Raw genomic sequence first — 15,793 nt, forward strand, 5'->3', positions numbered from 1 at the left:
TTTCTATAATAAACACAAGATTCCCAGTCAAGGCACTCTTTTCCGTCGCCATAACCACCCCTTGTTTACAGGGGTTTCAGAACATTCCTAAAAGTGTATGCCTTAAAAAAAAAGTCCACGCGAATAGAATGAAAATAAGAGAAACGAAAATAAAATACCGTTTCAAATTAGAAAAATCCATTTTCTGTTCGATGAAAAATGTTTGCTGACGTGGCAGTGATTATAATTAGCAGTGTTATATTACCAAGCGGATAAAATATATTCAACTATATTTTATCGTTGTTGAAATACCTCCATGTTTTATTTAGCCTCCCACCGAGAACGCACTGTACCTATACAATATTATAGTGCATTTTGTCTCCTTTTATTATCACAACATTCCTGTAACAATCTAAATCTTTGCTACAAAAGTCCATTTTCAATAGAAGGCATAAATTATTTATTTTTAATACACCCTAATAACCCGAATGCGTCTCTATATCAACTGTAATGCTAAACTACAAATCATACCACATATCACGTCATGTGGTACGCTGTTAAAATTAATTTATTGACAATTGAATAATGACCAATGTATTATATTATAAATGTTTTAAATTATCATAGAATCTATTATTTATATAAGTATAGTAATATATATATCCGAGGCTGCAAATTTAATGCGCTAAAACAAGCAAGAAATATTCATGTACTTAAGCACTTAGAAATAAAAAAATATAATATGCAAAAATTCCAAAATGTTCTAAACGAAGTAAAATTACGCGGTAATAAAATAAATTCACAACAATAATATGTACACACGCTACTCGACAGACACGACGAGCAATATGCGTAAATTATTAAAAACGCGTACATTGGACATGCAACGAAAACCAATAGATACGCTACTCCGGCGAGCTATTTGGATCGAAGTGGACCGTAATTTCGTTCTGTTGCGTTCATTAATTTCCCGTTGATAATAGCTATGTTGGCCTTTATAAAACCGCGAGTGTACTGACCGGGCTTGCGATTTGTATCCGTATTTATAGGCGCGGTTTCGCCCATCACATCGGTAACGCGATGGCGCTTGACAGTGCTTGGGAAAACCGCAACATTGCACGGAGACGCCAATTGATGCTGGGGAAACGCAACACCGCACCGAGCTGGCGTCCGGCGCCTTCGGTGATCGTTTTAGACGTTTACGATCGTCCTCGCTGTTATCGTTTTTGATTTTACTGGTACTCCTCCGATTGGTTATGAATTTTTGATTTATAACCAACCTAGTTCAGGTCACAGTAACTCGACGTATGTGTTGTTTTAGGCGTTTTAGCTCATCGCGATAACTCGACATTGTAATGCGCATAAAGACATTAAGGTATAATAACCGTATAATATAGTCATTGCCGTATGGTCACCAAAAATAGTTCAAATGGACAAGTTTGCACACGTTTTGTGTCTTATTATGCAACAGGACAAAACTGCGCTCCGCATAATAGTTCCTAGTTCCGGCAACACAGTCGGCGGGTGATTAGAAGACCAATATTATACGGATCTCGACGTCAAACACGCCCGTTTATTCGTTCATTCGCGACGATCAGCATGCTAGAATACTCACTGGAAAACTCGTGCAATATGGAAAAAATTGGCCCAATATAACATATTATGATAGATAGTTATATACAGGTTTATTTATACAACTATATTTAAGGAATCACAAAATAGTAAAATTAAGGATTGCGTATTTGACAAACGAAAAACATACTTCGATTGGCGAGAACATGCGCTTTATAAAGATAAAAAAAAATGATTGAGTTTTAGTTATATTGTATGTAAAATAGTGTTTTTACAATAAACATATATTCAATTATTTTATAAACATCGACTTTTGTCAAATCCACAATTCATTTACGAATAAGGAATAACATAATTTAAGAAACACTTATGATATTTTTCTCTATAAATAAAACTATGAATTTGCAATTGTTCAAACTAATAATTAAATATGAACGCCACTATTGAGAATGGCCCATTATAACATTTATTTTTTTTAATTTTACTTATTTTACTTTTTTCTCAAATACGTTTTTTAATAGTTTTTTCTTTGTGACGAATAATAATTTAGCGGTACGAAAAGGTTAGTAGCTTTACGAGGGTGGCTGTGGTTTGGTCATCACAAAGCCGTAGTCGTCCTTAAGGGCAGTACCTCAATAAGAGGGTGCATTCTATATTAACATCATAAAGTATAAAATATTCAACCACAAATACTTTCAATCAAATATATTAAAATTACTGTTTGTGCATAATATTATCGTATAATTAATTGTATTTTACGTTAAATTTTTGCAATAATGGTATAACGCTTCAAGTTCACGTTTAAATCACACATTACACAAACAATTAAAATAGAAGCTACAATTTAGTCAAAAAAATCCAAATCGTTTTTTTTTTTACCATGAAAAGTATTACGATACTCTCGTTAATATAATTTATTTATAATATTTTAACAAGAAATAACTCAAATAAATCAGTATTTTACTGCATGATATACTGAAAATAGCATAATTCTGTGCCAATATATGCGTAAAGATTGTTAAAAACATTACACACCTCTGATTCAGCATTCGAGTAGATAAATTAACACAGTAGTACATTTAATTCTTCTACAAGCCTGCGAAGTGTAAAACAAATAGTAATAATTTTAATTTTACTCTGAGAGTCTACAATATTATTATAAACATACAAATATCATAACATAATAATATACAAGATATAATACGCTGGTTTTTAATACATACTTTTTAAATGCATAACCTATATATTATGACCTATTTCAAACTTTATAGTTGGTACTTTCTGTTTATGTTAATGACTATGTAATATATATATAAACTCGTATTATACAAATAATATTATAATTGTATGGTTTATATTAAATAGGCATTGACATTTTTATAATGGTACTATCATGAAAATGTTAAATGCGACAAATTATATTTTAAATACTAAATTCTTATTTTTAATGAGAATACCTACTAATTATTATGAACTATTATTTTTTTATTCGTAAACTAAAGAAAATTACTCTTATGTGACTGCCCAATTATCTAGTTTCAAAAACTCCATAATTATTTCGAAAAACAATATAATTTTTAAATTATTAACAGAATAATAATGTTAATTTTAAAGTTCACAGTAATTTATGATTTTCTTGAATCTAACTAAGTATAATTAATTTAACATGTTCCTTAAATCTTAATTCAATTTTCTGTTCCACTGGCTACGGGTAAAAATTCAAATTTTAATATTTCTTTAATTTTTTTTTTTTTTACTAGAGGGCTTTGGTCCTCTATTAGCCCCATATTAATCCTCTAAGATGTTTTGTCTAAAATATACGTTCTTAAAGTATTCTAATACATGATAGTTTTGTTTTTTTTTTTTAAACTATTATTTATTATTTTTTTAAATTGTCGTAAAAATTATTCTCCATGCAGTAAAAAATTGGAATATTTTTTTTTATAGACTAAAATGATTTGTATCATATTTCAACTTGTATAAATATATATTTTTAATATTGTTTTTATGAAAATGTAAGTGTGTTTTATTTTTTGAATATTAAGTTTGGGCAATACAAATTTTTTTATTAAATTTGTTGACACGTTAAGTTAATTTAATATTATTGTTTCTAATTATACAGTATATCTATAGTCTATACATTACCTATTTAAAGCTTTATGCAGTCGAATAAAATAAAAAATCACTTTTATTTAAAAATATTAATATATATAATACAATAAATCATAAATTGTAATTTAGTACTTATATAATTGTTAATGTATTTTTATCTGGTATAAATCAACTCCATCCATATCCCACCACATACAGAGTTCTCAATAAAATTACTATATTGCGATCTATGTAACGTAAAATAAAAATATGTACCTATGTGACCTAAGCAGTAAAAATGTTGAGTGTAGTGATATTCGAGTCAGCTCTTTATGCGCAACACTTGTCGAACACTACACAATCGAAATTTGCATGCACTTATTTTATATCGAGCGGTAATAAAGTTATGATCACTATAGTCGTTTTAGATATCTCGTTGCATACAAGAATTATATCTTTATGCATATAACAGTGTATATTTTTTTTATAATCATATATCCTTTATCTAAACATAAGAATTTTATTATTTAAATGTTTTAAAAAATATTGATCCACAATCACAGTAATATAAACAATAATAGTACAAATAACGGCTAATAATCAGTAATATGCATCGTGCTTTGTATTATTTTTCTGTAATTATAAAATTATAAATCTGGTTCAATATAATTATATCAAACAATTTAAGTAACTATAAAAAAACACAAAAACCAAAATAGAGTTTTAATACTTTCAATATTCAATGCGATCATTGTTAAATTATTCAAAACGAAATTACATGTTAATACATTATCTCGTTTTAACATTAAAATATAATATAATATACTTATAACAACAAAATCACGCTTTTACATTGTTTAATAAATTTAAATTTGTTTATATTGTGTCTCACGGCATGATGTAATGGAATTTAAGAAATGTTACAGTTTATTTATTGATAATATACGCCCAACATGGTTTCTTTACAGTATACAGCATAATACTTATAATACTAATACCTAAGATATTATATTATAATAAAGTATTATATAAATAATAAACAGTAGACATACATAAATTAATTTATAACAATCAAATTAACAAATTATTATGATGGTTATTATTTGAGCGAAATTGTATTTTTTTATCTGTTAGAGTTTTCATTGAAGAAATCAAAATGTTTTGTAGAATTACCAATAATAAGCATTATATTAATCGGAGCAAATTTACTATAGTCGGAAGGTAGATATGTAAAAATGTGTATGCTTCTGGAGAATTTCACTGAGAAACTATTATGGGTATTTTATTTAATAAAAAAGGGCAGTCAATTTTAAAATTAAGTAGCTTTTAAAACAGCCCAAGCACATCATTCAATTTTTGTCTATTTTCAAATGAATCGAGATTAAAATGTATTGCTAGTTGCTCGGTAGATAAACCTATTTTATTTGTTTTGTATGCTAGTATCTATAGGAATTAGTTCTGAATACGTTCAATTTTGGTAATTAAACTAGATTTATATGGATTCTAAATGATTAAACTATATCCCAAGATAGAATAAACTAAAAAAAAATATCGAATTTTTAGGCAATTAAGATTTTTGGACTCCGATACATTACGACGTATAAATTAAAATATACACGGATAGCTTTATTACACATCGTGCACATTGTATTTATATGGTTATTAAAAGATAGATCAACTAATAACTGAATACCTAAATCTTTTATTTGTGAACAATAGTTAAATCAGATCCTTTAATTCTGCATTGGAATTATAAATTAGAGCGATGACGTAAAAAATAGATTTGAGAAGATTTCTCAGTGTGTATACTCAGGCGAAAGCCATTTGTTAAGCGCCATAAATAAAACTGATCTAACTAAAATTGGAGTTTATAACAATCATTAAGTGAATGTATAAACGTATACAGTTTTTAAAGTTTTAGATCGTCAACGAATATTAACAAACAACAGTTTTCTTAAAAATACAACTGAATTGTATTGTATTTTTATAATAAACCATTTTATTTTATCAAAGCCAATTATTTCTGTGTGAAGCAAATTTTGATTTATGTTCTAGCCATAGAAATTTACCAGTATATCGTTTAGTAACACGTATATAGTCAAGTCAAGCATTGTCAATGGACATTTTGAATTCGTTTCCTTTCATTATTATAATTAACATTGTGAATCAGGATATAATAACACATATAATATAAACAGCTTTAATACACTGATGGCTTAATGTTTATAGGCTATAAAATTATTTACAGCAGATTTTCGAATTGGTAAAAATTACATAAATATTGTTTTATTGTACTGTATTAATATATTTATTGATTTCGATGTAATTTATCGTGTCATTAGATAATTTTTATTTTCTAAACTAAATATGTTATAGGTAATATCTTAATAGGTTTTGGGACGATATAATAAGATATTTTATATAAATTATAGGTGCATATTATATATATATATCAATATAACATGTAGGCATTATAATTATTGTCTAATCGCAATTTGTTTTTTCGTTGCAGGATTTCAATTCGGTACTAGTAAATGGCTCTTGTCAGATACCCGATCCATTGTACAAACTGATTGGATCGATAGTGAGTTTTTATATTCCACTGGGCGTTATGATACTTACATACACGCTGACCGTTCGACACTTGGCTGCGAAGAGGCAAAATCTACAAACAGGCTTCACGCACAATTCAAATCAAAGTAATTTTTGAACAGAAATGTGCATTTATAGTTTTGCGATTTATTTGATTAGGTTTAGATGATTGGTGATCGGTCGTTTAATAATGGGGTCTTACATCGTGGCATGGCTAACATAAAAATAATAAATTAAAATACAAAAGTTGTACATTATTAGCGTTAAAAATGTATTTTCCATCTTGAATTTTGTACAAAATATTTTTACCGTAAACAGCGTCTGTTGAAAAGTCACTTTTTCGATCTAGTCGATTGTATCTGTATGTAACACGTTTTAATCGGATTTATTTGTAGGAACTAATAATGTTGGTCTAACACCGCTGTATAATAAAAAAAAAAACAGAAAACAGTATACTTGATTTTTAATTTCAATAATATATTACTTTCTTAGAAAATAAATCTAGTTTTGTTTTATAATGCACGAAATACGAACAAATTTCAATTTTCAGTACTTATCTAATTGTAATATAAATTCTCTCATACGATGTAGTTAAAAAGTTCATATAAATATCAATATTATTCAATTTTGGTCATAAATTAGAAATAAATTCGAGGACGAATTTATTTTCAGCGTAAAAATAGTGAAAAAAATTATATTCCCGTTTCTTAATATAGGAATTTAACTTTATATATTAATATGGGCGTCTATTATGATGATAAACCAGATACAATTTCTTTTTTTAAATCCGTCATTGCTCTAATGCTACTGATATGTAATTCGAGTTTCATATTTAGAATTACGCCAAAATAATTAAGCAGGCGGTATACGGTATACCTAAGTACTTAACATTCCGTTTGCGATTTCTCGTTTCAGTGAGAACTTTTTTACGTTACACTATTCGTCTTTCTCTATCTCAAAATTTACAAAAGTTACATAACAATTTATTTGTACACTTCCATAGCGGCTGTAGGTAATACAAAATTGTTTACGTTTCTGACGACCCTTAACCCTTGTAACGTCGGATATATCATTAATTTATCCAATTCACTTTGACTTAGCTCAAGTTTAGTCTAAACTTATTATACAATATTATGTTGATAAAATAACTTAACTCAATCTTCAAACTAAATATTGTTAGTTAATAGTTTATTTACATCCAAATACACCCATGTAATATCTTAGACGTATTAAGTAATTATATTGCATTGAAATCAATTTTTAGTGAATTTTTTGATATTTAATTGTATTCAATATTAATTTTTAAAATGATAATTTATCAATATAGTTTTTGTAATAGTAAAAAAAATACTGTTATTATGAAAATTGCCAGGCATTTTGTTATGACTGTTTGTCTGTTTGTAAGTAACAAAAAATCATTACACTTAAGAAACTATTCTTATTGGACCTTGAAGTGAACTATGCTTGTTGAAATTTCCAAATGTAAATGTGTTTGGTGGTTGTCTGCAGTTTTTTTTCCTCGCGTTCAGTAATAATACAAAAAGTATCGAACAATGGCCTATTTGAAAAACAGTCTTTTAGATACAGCTTTCCATAATCGAAGATGCAACACGAAATGTGTGGATTACTTCCCCATCTGAAAACGAATACATTGAAAAATGTGTTAATATTAATCGAAATTGAAAAAAAAAAAATCATTTTTAGTTTGCACAATACACTTTCACCTCCTAACCTAACCTTACTTGGAATAAAAAAAACCGTTGCATGCCATTGCATTACATAATATATATACAACATTTTGTGAATTCGTTCTTGTTATGGTTTTATTTAAACATTGGATAAAACAAAGAAATAAAGAATTGATTTTTACATACTTGCTTTTTTTGCAAATTTCATCGTGTAAACAGATATTCAAAAAACCGTTGTATATTTTATTCATGTAACCGTCAAAAATTCTACCATCAGTTATTTTCATTAATGACTAGTCATTATTGACAATGTTTAATTCAGACATAAAATGGAAACATAACCATGTTTGACCATGAAATAATTAAAAACAATAATTAAAGTGGAAAATATTTATTTACTTATTACTATTTTACTTAAATCAACAAAATATATTATATGAGTAATAAATTCTTTGAGTAGAAAAAAAATTACATAATCACCGTATGACACAAATTATTGTATGTTTTATTTGTCAACGTTTTTATACTACGTATTATGGCAAATAAACTTGAATCAAACAGCTCATGTCCGACATGGTCTTATTAAGCTAGATAACATTTCAATCAGCGTATATTATATAACTACTTATTTTCATGATCTAACATGATCTAACTAGTACAAAAATCATCTTTCAAACAATAATATATTCGTGTACACTTTATATTGCCTGAGCAAGTATGGTTAAGGAAGATTTTACATCGTTATCCTACACATATAATATATATATAATATATATATATATTATCGCTATAAATAACCATTCAATGTATACGTTTTATACTCCATATTTCATTAATTGTTGGTAATTTATATTGAACAATTTAAGTTATGACCTATAAGTCAACTCAAATGACTTGGACTTATCAAAAAATTCGAGTTAACGAAATTCGAATTATCGAAAAAATTAACATCTGTATAATATACCTATATATAAACCCTATGTTGAAACGCAGGAGCCAAGGAATTTCTTCAAGTTATCAACAATTTGACTTATTTGACGTTCAATTTATCAATGTTCCACTGTATTTGTTTACAGCAAAATACTAGCGGAATTATCTATTTCAAACTAATTATCTATTTGTTTTTTGTATAAAAAGACATACATTTTACATCCGAACATCATATTAATTATAATAACAATTTTATTTTTATTGGTTGTAACGATTTCGCACTAAGAATTTTGAAATAAAATAATAAAAATGAATTCCGTAGTAAGTTCTCGTAATGGTTATTATTATAATAAACAAAAATTGTTCACTTAATAATAAAAAGCAAATTTTAAACAGAAATTGTTAACGGCTATTAACGTTTTATAAAATTTAGAAGAAATAGGTATACTGTGTAATGATATCTACATCATTGCGCCACACAGCTTCATGTTTTGATATCATCATAATACTATTAAATATGTTATTACTAAAAAACCACTTAACAAATATCTGAACCCATGTACCCTGATATTATTCAAAATGTACAAAACCATTAATAAATAATAACTATACATATATATACATGTAAAAATGCCATTATATTACAAAAACATATTTTGATGTATTTATACAAAATAAACAACAACAATTTAATTTGGAACAAGGTATCAAAGATCAATACTATAAGTAGAGCCCCCTTTTTAATATTCAAGCCAGTCTGCTTACTTTAGCCATTTTCATACGCACCGTATCAATTCACCACACTCATAAATAACCGCTTATTAAATTAACTCTGTTCTATTTCAAATCTTACAATATCTTGTTGTGAATTATTAAAGAGTTTTCTATTCAAAACTTAAGATTATATTTGCAATTATTTCAAGAAAATTAACATTATTAATATTCTCTTCACAAATTCTACAATTGTTCAAAAACATCAACAAGGTAAGAAATTATATTAATATATATTTACACAAATTACAAAGGTAAAATCCTCATCAACGACAAGTCAATTGAGACATGCAGACTCAGGTGCATCACCAATCATTATACCCTTCGTTTATAAATCTGTACTCACGATCCCAATCAATCGTAATAATTATATGCTTTAATCTATAATAAGAGATAGGATAAAGAAAGTCGACATTCAGAATCCCTTTAATTATTATTCATTAAAATAGCTAACTATACCAGCTCAGTTAATATATTATTATAAGGTGAAGTTTTATCAATAGCAACGTACGGGCTTATTTTTAATTCATCACAAAGTGGCGCCCAACAAAAGTGACTCTCACAAACATAAGATTTAGATAAACCTAGGCATTTCACTAAAATATGATCCTGATCAGACTATTTTAGAAAGATAATTTTTTTTCTCATAAAATCGATATATATAAATACATAAAATTACATTGTTTTAATATAACAATTAATCCAAAGAAGATTATTTTACAGAATTAAACACAAAAGTGTTAAAATACAAATTTATTACATTGTTCTAATACAACAATTAATCCAAAGAAGATTATTATAAAGAATTAAACACAACAGTGTTAAAATTCAAATTTATTACATTGTTCTAATATAACAATTAATCCAAAGAAGATTATTATAAAGAATTAAACACAAAAGTGTTAAAATCCAAAATTTAAAAAAAAATAAATAAATAAATAAATAATATAGTCCAACCATAGACCAGTAATAAATAAAATAAACCATACTAGACTATCGAATTAATATAACAATTCTATGAAATATAATTATCACTATTTCATAAAAATATAATTTTTTTACAACAAATAATTCCGATTTCTAAAATAAATGACAAACGGTAATAGTGAAATTAATGATCAAATAAATGAATCAGACAACACAGTTTGTATTTTACTAGCAACCGGAGTTAACAAATTAAATAAACTACAGTTACTATCTGAATTAAATAAAAGAGGTCTAATAGGTACAGGTCTTGTTCCAGAATTAAAAGCTAGACTACTTAAATATCTTAACGGAGAATCTCTACCTTCAGATTTCTCCGCATTTGAGGAACATAATTTTGCTCCAATTATCAACGCCGGTAAAATAAACAGAATGGACACTAGAAAACCATATTTTAACCCAGGAAGATTCTCAGGCGCTATATCCGATAATATTGACTCTTTCTTAAAAAAATTCAATAGAGCAGCCTCCATAAACGGGTGGACTAATGACGATAAATCTCAATATATTGCCGCATGTCTAGAAGGATCAGCCTTAACGTTTTTCGAAAATTCCGAGGACAATGCTTTAGTAAAAACAAAATGGGAAGACTTAGAATGTAAACTAAGAACAGAATTTGAACCAATAGCCCAAACTGACATGCTTCGAATCCTATTAGGAAAACGAAAACAATTAGATGATGAGCAAACAACCTCGTATATAAATGACGCCGAATCATTATGTAAACGCGTAGATCCACTTATGCCACAACCAGAAATGGTTCGAAATATAATAAAAGGTCTTAAACCGACTGTTGCCAGATATATCGGCATTTTAGAAAATAATAACATTATAGACCTAAAAGCTAACATCCGAAAATTTGAAATGGTAGAATTTATGATCACTGGTGAACAAACCAAAGCTCCATCAGAAATAAAAAATTCTATATTTAAAGATCAACTAAATAACATAACTATACAATTGGCAGAAAACATAAAATTAATGAATGACAATAACTTACAAACTCAAAATACATTTAAAAAACTAACCAATGACATCGAAAAAAATAATTACAAACAATTTAAACCAAATAACACGAACTACCATAAACAGCCGTTTCAACAAAAAACTCGTAATGATTATCAAGTAAATAAACAGTTTTATAATACTCAAAATTCGAGTAATAACCAAATGCCGCAACCAATTAAACACGAGCACGAGACTCTTAATCTCGGGGTCGTGGGTTCGAGCCCCACGTTGGGCGCCACTTTGTGATGAATTAAAAATAAGCCCGTACGTTGCTATTGATAAAACTTCACCTTATAATAATATATTAACTGAGCTGGTATAGTTAGCTATTTTAATGAATAATAATTAAAGGGATTCTGAATGTCGACTTTCTTTATCCTATCTCTTATTATAGATTAAAGCATATAATTATTACGATTGATTGGGATCGTGAGTACAGATTTATAAACGAAGGGTATAATGATTGGTGATGCACCTGAGTCTGCATGTCTCAATTGACTTGTCGTTGATGAGGATTTTACCTTTGTAATTTGTGTAAATATATATTAATATAATTTCTTACCTTGTTGATGTTTTTGAACAATTGTAGAATTTGTGAAGAGAATATTAATAATGTTAATTTTCTTGAAATAATTGCAAATATAATCTTAAGTTTTGAATAGAAAACTCTTTAATAATTCACAACAAGATATTGTAAGATTTGAAATAGAACAGAGTTAATTTAATAAGCGGTTATTTATGAGTGTGGTGAATTGATACGGTGCGTATGAAAATGGCTAAAGTAAGCAGACTGGCTTGAATATTAAAAAGGGGGCTCTACTTATAGTATTGATCTTTGATACCTTGTTGTTCCAAATTAAATTGTTGTTGTTTATTTTGTATAAATACATCAAAATATGTTTTTGTAATATAATGGCATTTTTACATGTATATATATGTATAGTTATTATTTATTAATGGTTTTGTACATTTTGAATAATATCAGGGTACATGGGTTCAGATATTTGTTAAGTGGTTTTTTAGTAATAACATATTTAATAGTATTATGATGATATCAAAACATGAAGCTGTGTGGCGCAATGATGTAGATATCATTACAACTGCTAACCCATAATATATCATAATATAATATTAACAAATAGTTTTAAATGATTTCCAACATGGATAATATATAAAATCTATAAATTCCTTTTCTTTCTTTCTTTACATTTATTTCAATGAATTTATTATTATATATTATTATATTATTATATTTTCACTTAGTACATGTATTGTTATAACACCTGGAAAGTGTTGAAGGGCGAAATAAGTTAAAATTTATAATTTCTACAACATTATAATATTACAACTTACATATCATATTGTTTGCGAACCTGCTTTGTCTGTTTCTCCCGAAAAACTCTGTCGTGGCAACAAGTGATTTATACAGCAAAAAAAATATGTTAAAATAAAAAGAGCCGGACGTCCGTGCTTACTGTAGTATCAAAATAATATAATATTAAAGTGTTATGTGCGTCCCTAATCGGTGGGTAGGTTTGCGAAAAGTTCATTGACGACGGCAATCGCTGCTGCCGCCACGTAATAAAAACCGTGTTTCCCCGCGTGTCGTTCGACTCGTGCACTGATGGCGTATTGGCGTGGTGCCGCGGTGGAATGGTTCTAGAGTAGGGCCATACTAAAGACTTGCTAAAATAAAATAAAATGTGCACTACGGCAGAACTTTATTGTGACATATCATTTTGTACAACTGTACAGTTGATCCACCGTACAATAAATAGCGTGATTTACATAGCATTTCGATATTTTCTTATAATATAACAAATTCATTAATATTATTATGATTTTTGGAATTTGTCTATCCCTTTTTAATTTTAAATTATTAATAAGATATTATTATTTTTTTTTCAATATTGCATATAAATTGAAATTAAAACGAACAGTTTCTCGATATTGATTTGTTGAAACATCTATGTTTTGTGTTTTAAAATATTTTTGTCAAATAAATTTAAAAACTCCATAAATCAGAATTTGAATAAATGCATTATTAAAATAAAAAAAAGGGTTGATCCGTATTGTATATTTTACTAATATTCTTCAAGAATATAATGTGCTCTACTGAATATGTTTCTATGGGAATGATACAAGTTTACAATTTGAAATATAAATTTAGTTAATAAGATTAAATGATCATAATTTATTTTTTTCATATCACAAAAATATTAATATAGATAAATAGGTACTTATTTTTTTCAATCCTATAATTTGTTTAGGTTCTAAGGTAAATATTTGTTAGATTTTTGAATGCATACATTATTTTTTTTAGTTTAATTGTTATAAGTTTTATATAGTAATATAATTTAATTATTTAATATTAAATAAATTAAATTATAATAGCATAAAATATTAATATCGTGTTATATTAAAACCTCATCTAGTCGATGAGATTTTTTTCAAGCTATTTAACCGAATCGAATTGAAATATTTTTCCCTTGGCATCAACTTAAATTGTAAACGAGGTTTACACTATAATATATCTTGATATATGATTCATATATACTTGACAAGTGCATGTATTTTTATATTTTTTTATATATAAATGTATAATATCATACAACAATTTTAACGCAATAAATCAAGTTGTTTGTAAATAAATACGATTTTCCTAAACGATTCAAATATTTTCATTCTATGTCATTAATAAATTATAATATTTTTGGATATATTTTATAAGCAATAAACTTTTGGTTTAAGGTTTAAGTCACCGACGATTGTTTTAATCAAAAATTATTATGATCGATTTCACCGAACTTTAAAAAATCTTCTAACTTTCTTTAAATTAATTATACTATCAAATCTGTGTTCTGAAATTCAGCTGAAATGTAAGCCCATGTTTGGCAAAGTAACATATTATTTTATATATTTTAATTCTACGCCCTAATCGGTTTACTCTTAGCTTACAATTTTGAGTAAATTATTTTAGCCTAATATTTTACTGTACTTATTATTTTATCGAATTTAAAATTTAAATGTATTTTTTAGATATATCGTCCGAATAAAAATGAGATAATATGATTCACTCTTAAAATGTCGACTTTGAATGCCATTAATTATAACTTCTTCACTTGTTTATTTTATAACTATAGTACCTATTTTAAACATTTCTCACACTTAACAGTTTTTTCCAATGTATTAATAAAATCTTTTCGAGTGTGAAAATCGAACATGCTTTTCAAACCGATTATTTTATACTTGCTATAACAATATATATTATAATATATATTGCAACTGATAAATAAAAAAGTATTGAAAATACAAGACATACAAAGTATTCTAATGCATTATGTAAGAAACGTTTTGTTCTCTGAGATGAACAAATATAATGTGCGTTTCTGAGCACTACACCGACAGTAGGCTTGAACAAGCTTTTAAATCTCGCACTTATACGACAGTTACATACCATGCAGTTCACCTATAAAAATTTAATACTCAAAGAATGAGTTAAAACGAAAACAATTTCTTCGTCGATTAGTAAATGAAACCGGGATTGTTGTAAGATATAATTTACATTAAAAAGCTCTCAAATTTAGAATATTATATATATTTATATATATAATAAATATCATTTTAACTCAATGGTTATCAGCATAAATATCATAAACGTTATAATATGTAAAACATTAAAAAAAAAAATAATTTACATTAAATTTGCAATTCGCGCCATAATATCAATTTAATCGTCTTGGAGACAACACGATCTACATACCTACTGCGAGTAATTTAGTCTTAGCTCTAGATCTTGGATGTTAATGACATTTGCAGTATTTTATTAGCACATTAAAATTATTATAAATACGATTATTATAATTATTACAGTACTTATATTTGTTTCCATTGAATTAGAACTAAACGAGCACAAAATATACTGTCTGTATATTATTTTAATTTATAAAATAAAAATTTTATTCTACGTCGTTTTTCATTAGTTATTCTTAATGAACCTAAACCGGACAGTTTTATCATATAATTAACCGACTGATTATTGCATTAGAAGATGAACGTGAGAATGATTGGTATACATTTTTTTTTTTAATTTACGTCTTTACTGTTTAGTAGCTTTCTACTACACGTACAGCTACGAGGATACGATTTTATATACCTTACTTATAGCACCGACTTCT

The 15,793-nt window shown here is 26.9% G+C and overlaps 1 protein-coding gene across 1 annotated transcript in view; it reads left to right on the forward strand.

Moving 5' to 3' along the window:
- The window catches only part of LOC132920798 (uncharacterized), a gene marked incomplete at its 5' end in the record, with an annotated part of 151,487 nt that overhangs the window by 109,070 nt on the left and 26,624 nt on the right, over positions 1-15,793 (forward strand). Inside the window, one exon of the mRNA XM_060983475.1 lies at positions 6,155-6,341. Within this exon, the coding sequence (XP_060839458.1) occupies positions 6,155-6,341 (187 nt within the window). The remainder of the gene's footprint in view (positions 1-6,154; positions 6,342-15,793) is intronic.

This window comes from Rhopalosiphum padi, chromosome 2, assembly GCF_020882245.1.
Source record: "Rhopalosiphum padi isolate XX-2018 chromosome 2, ASM2088224v1, whole genome shotgun sequence".
NCBI classification, from domain to species: Eukaryota; Metazoa; Arthropoda; class Insecta; order Hemiptera; family Aphididae; genus Rhopalosiphum; species Rhopalosiphum padi.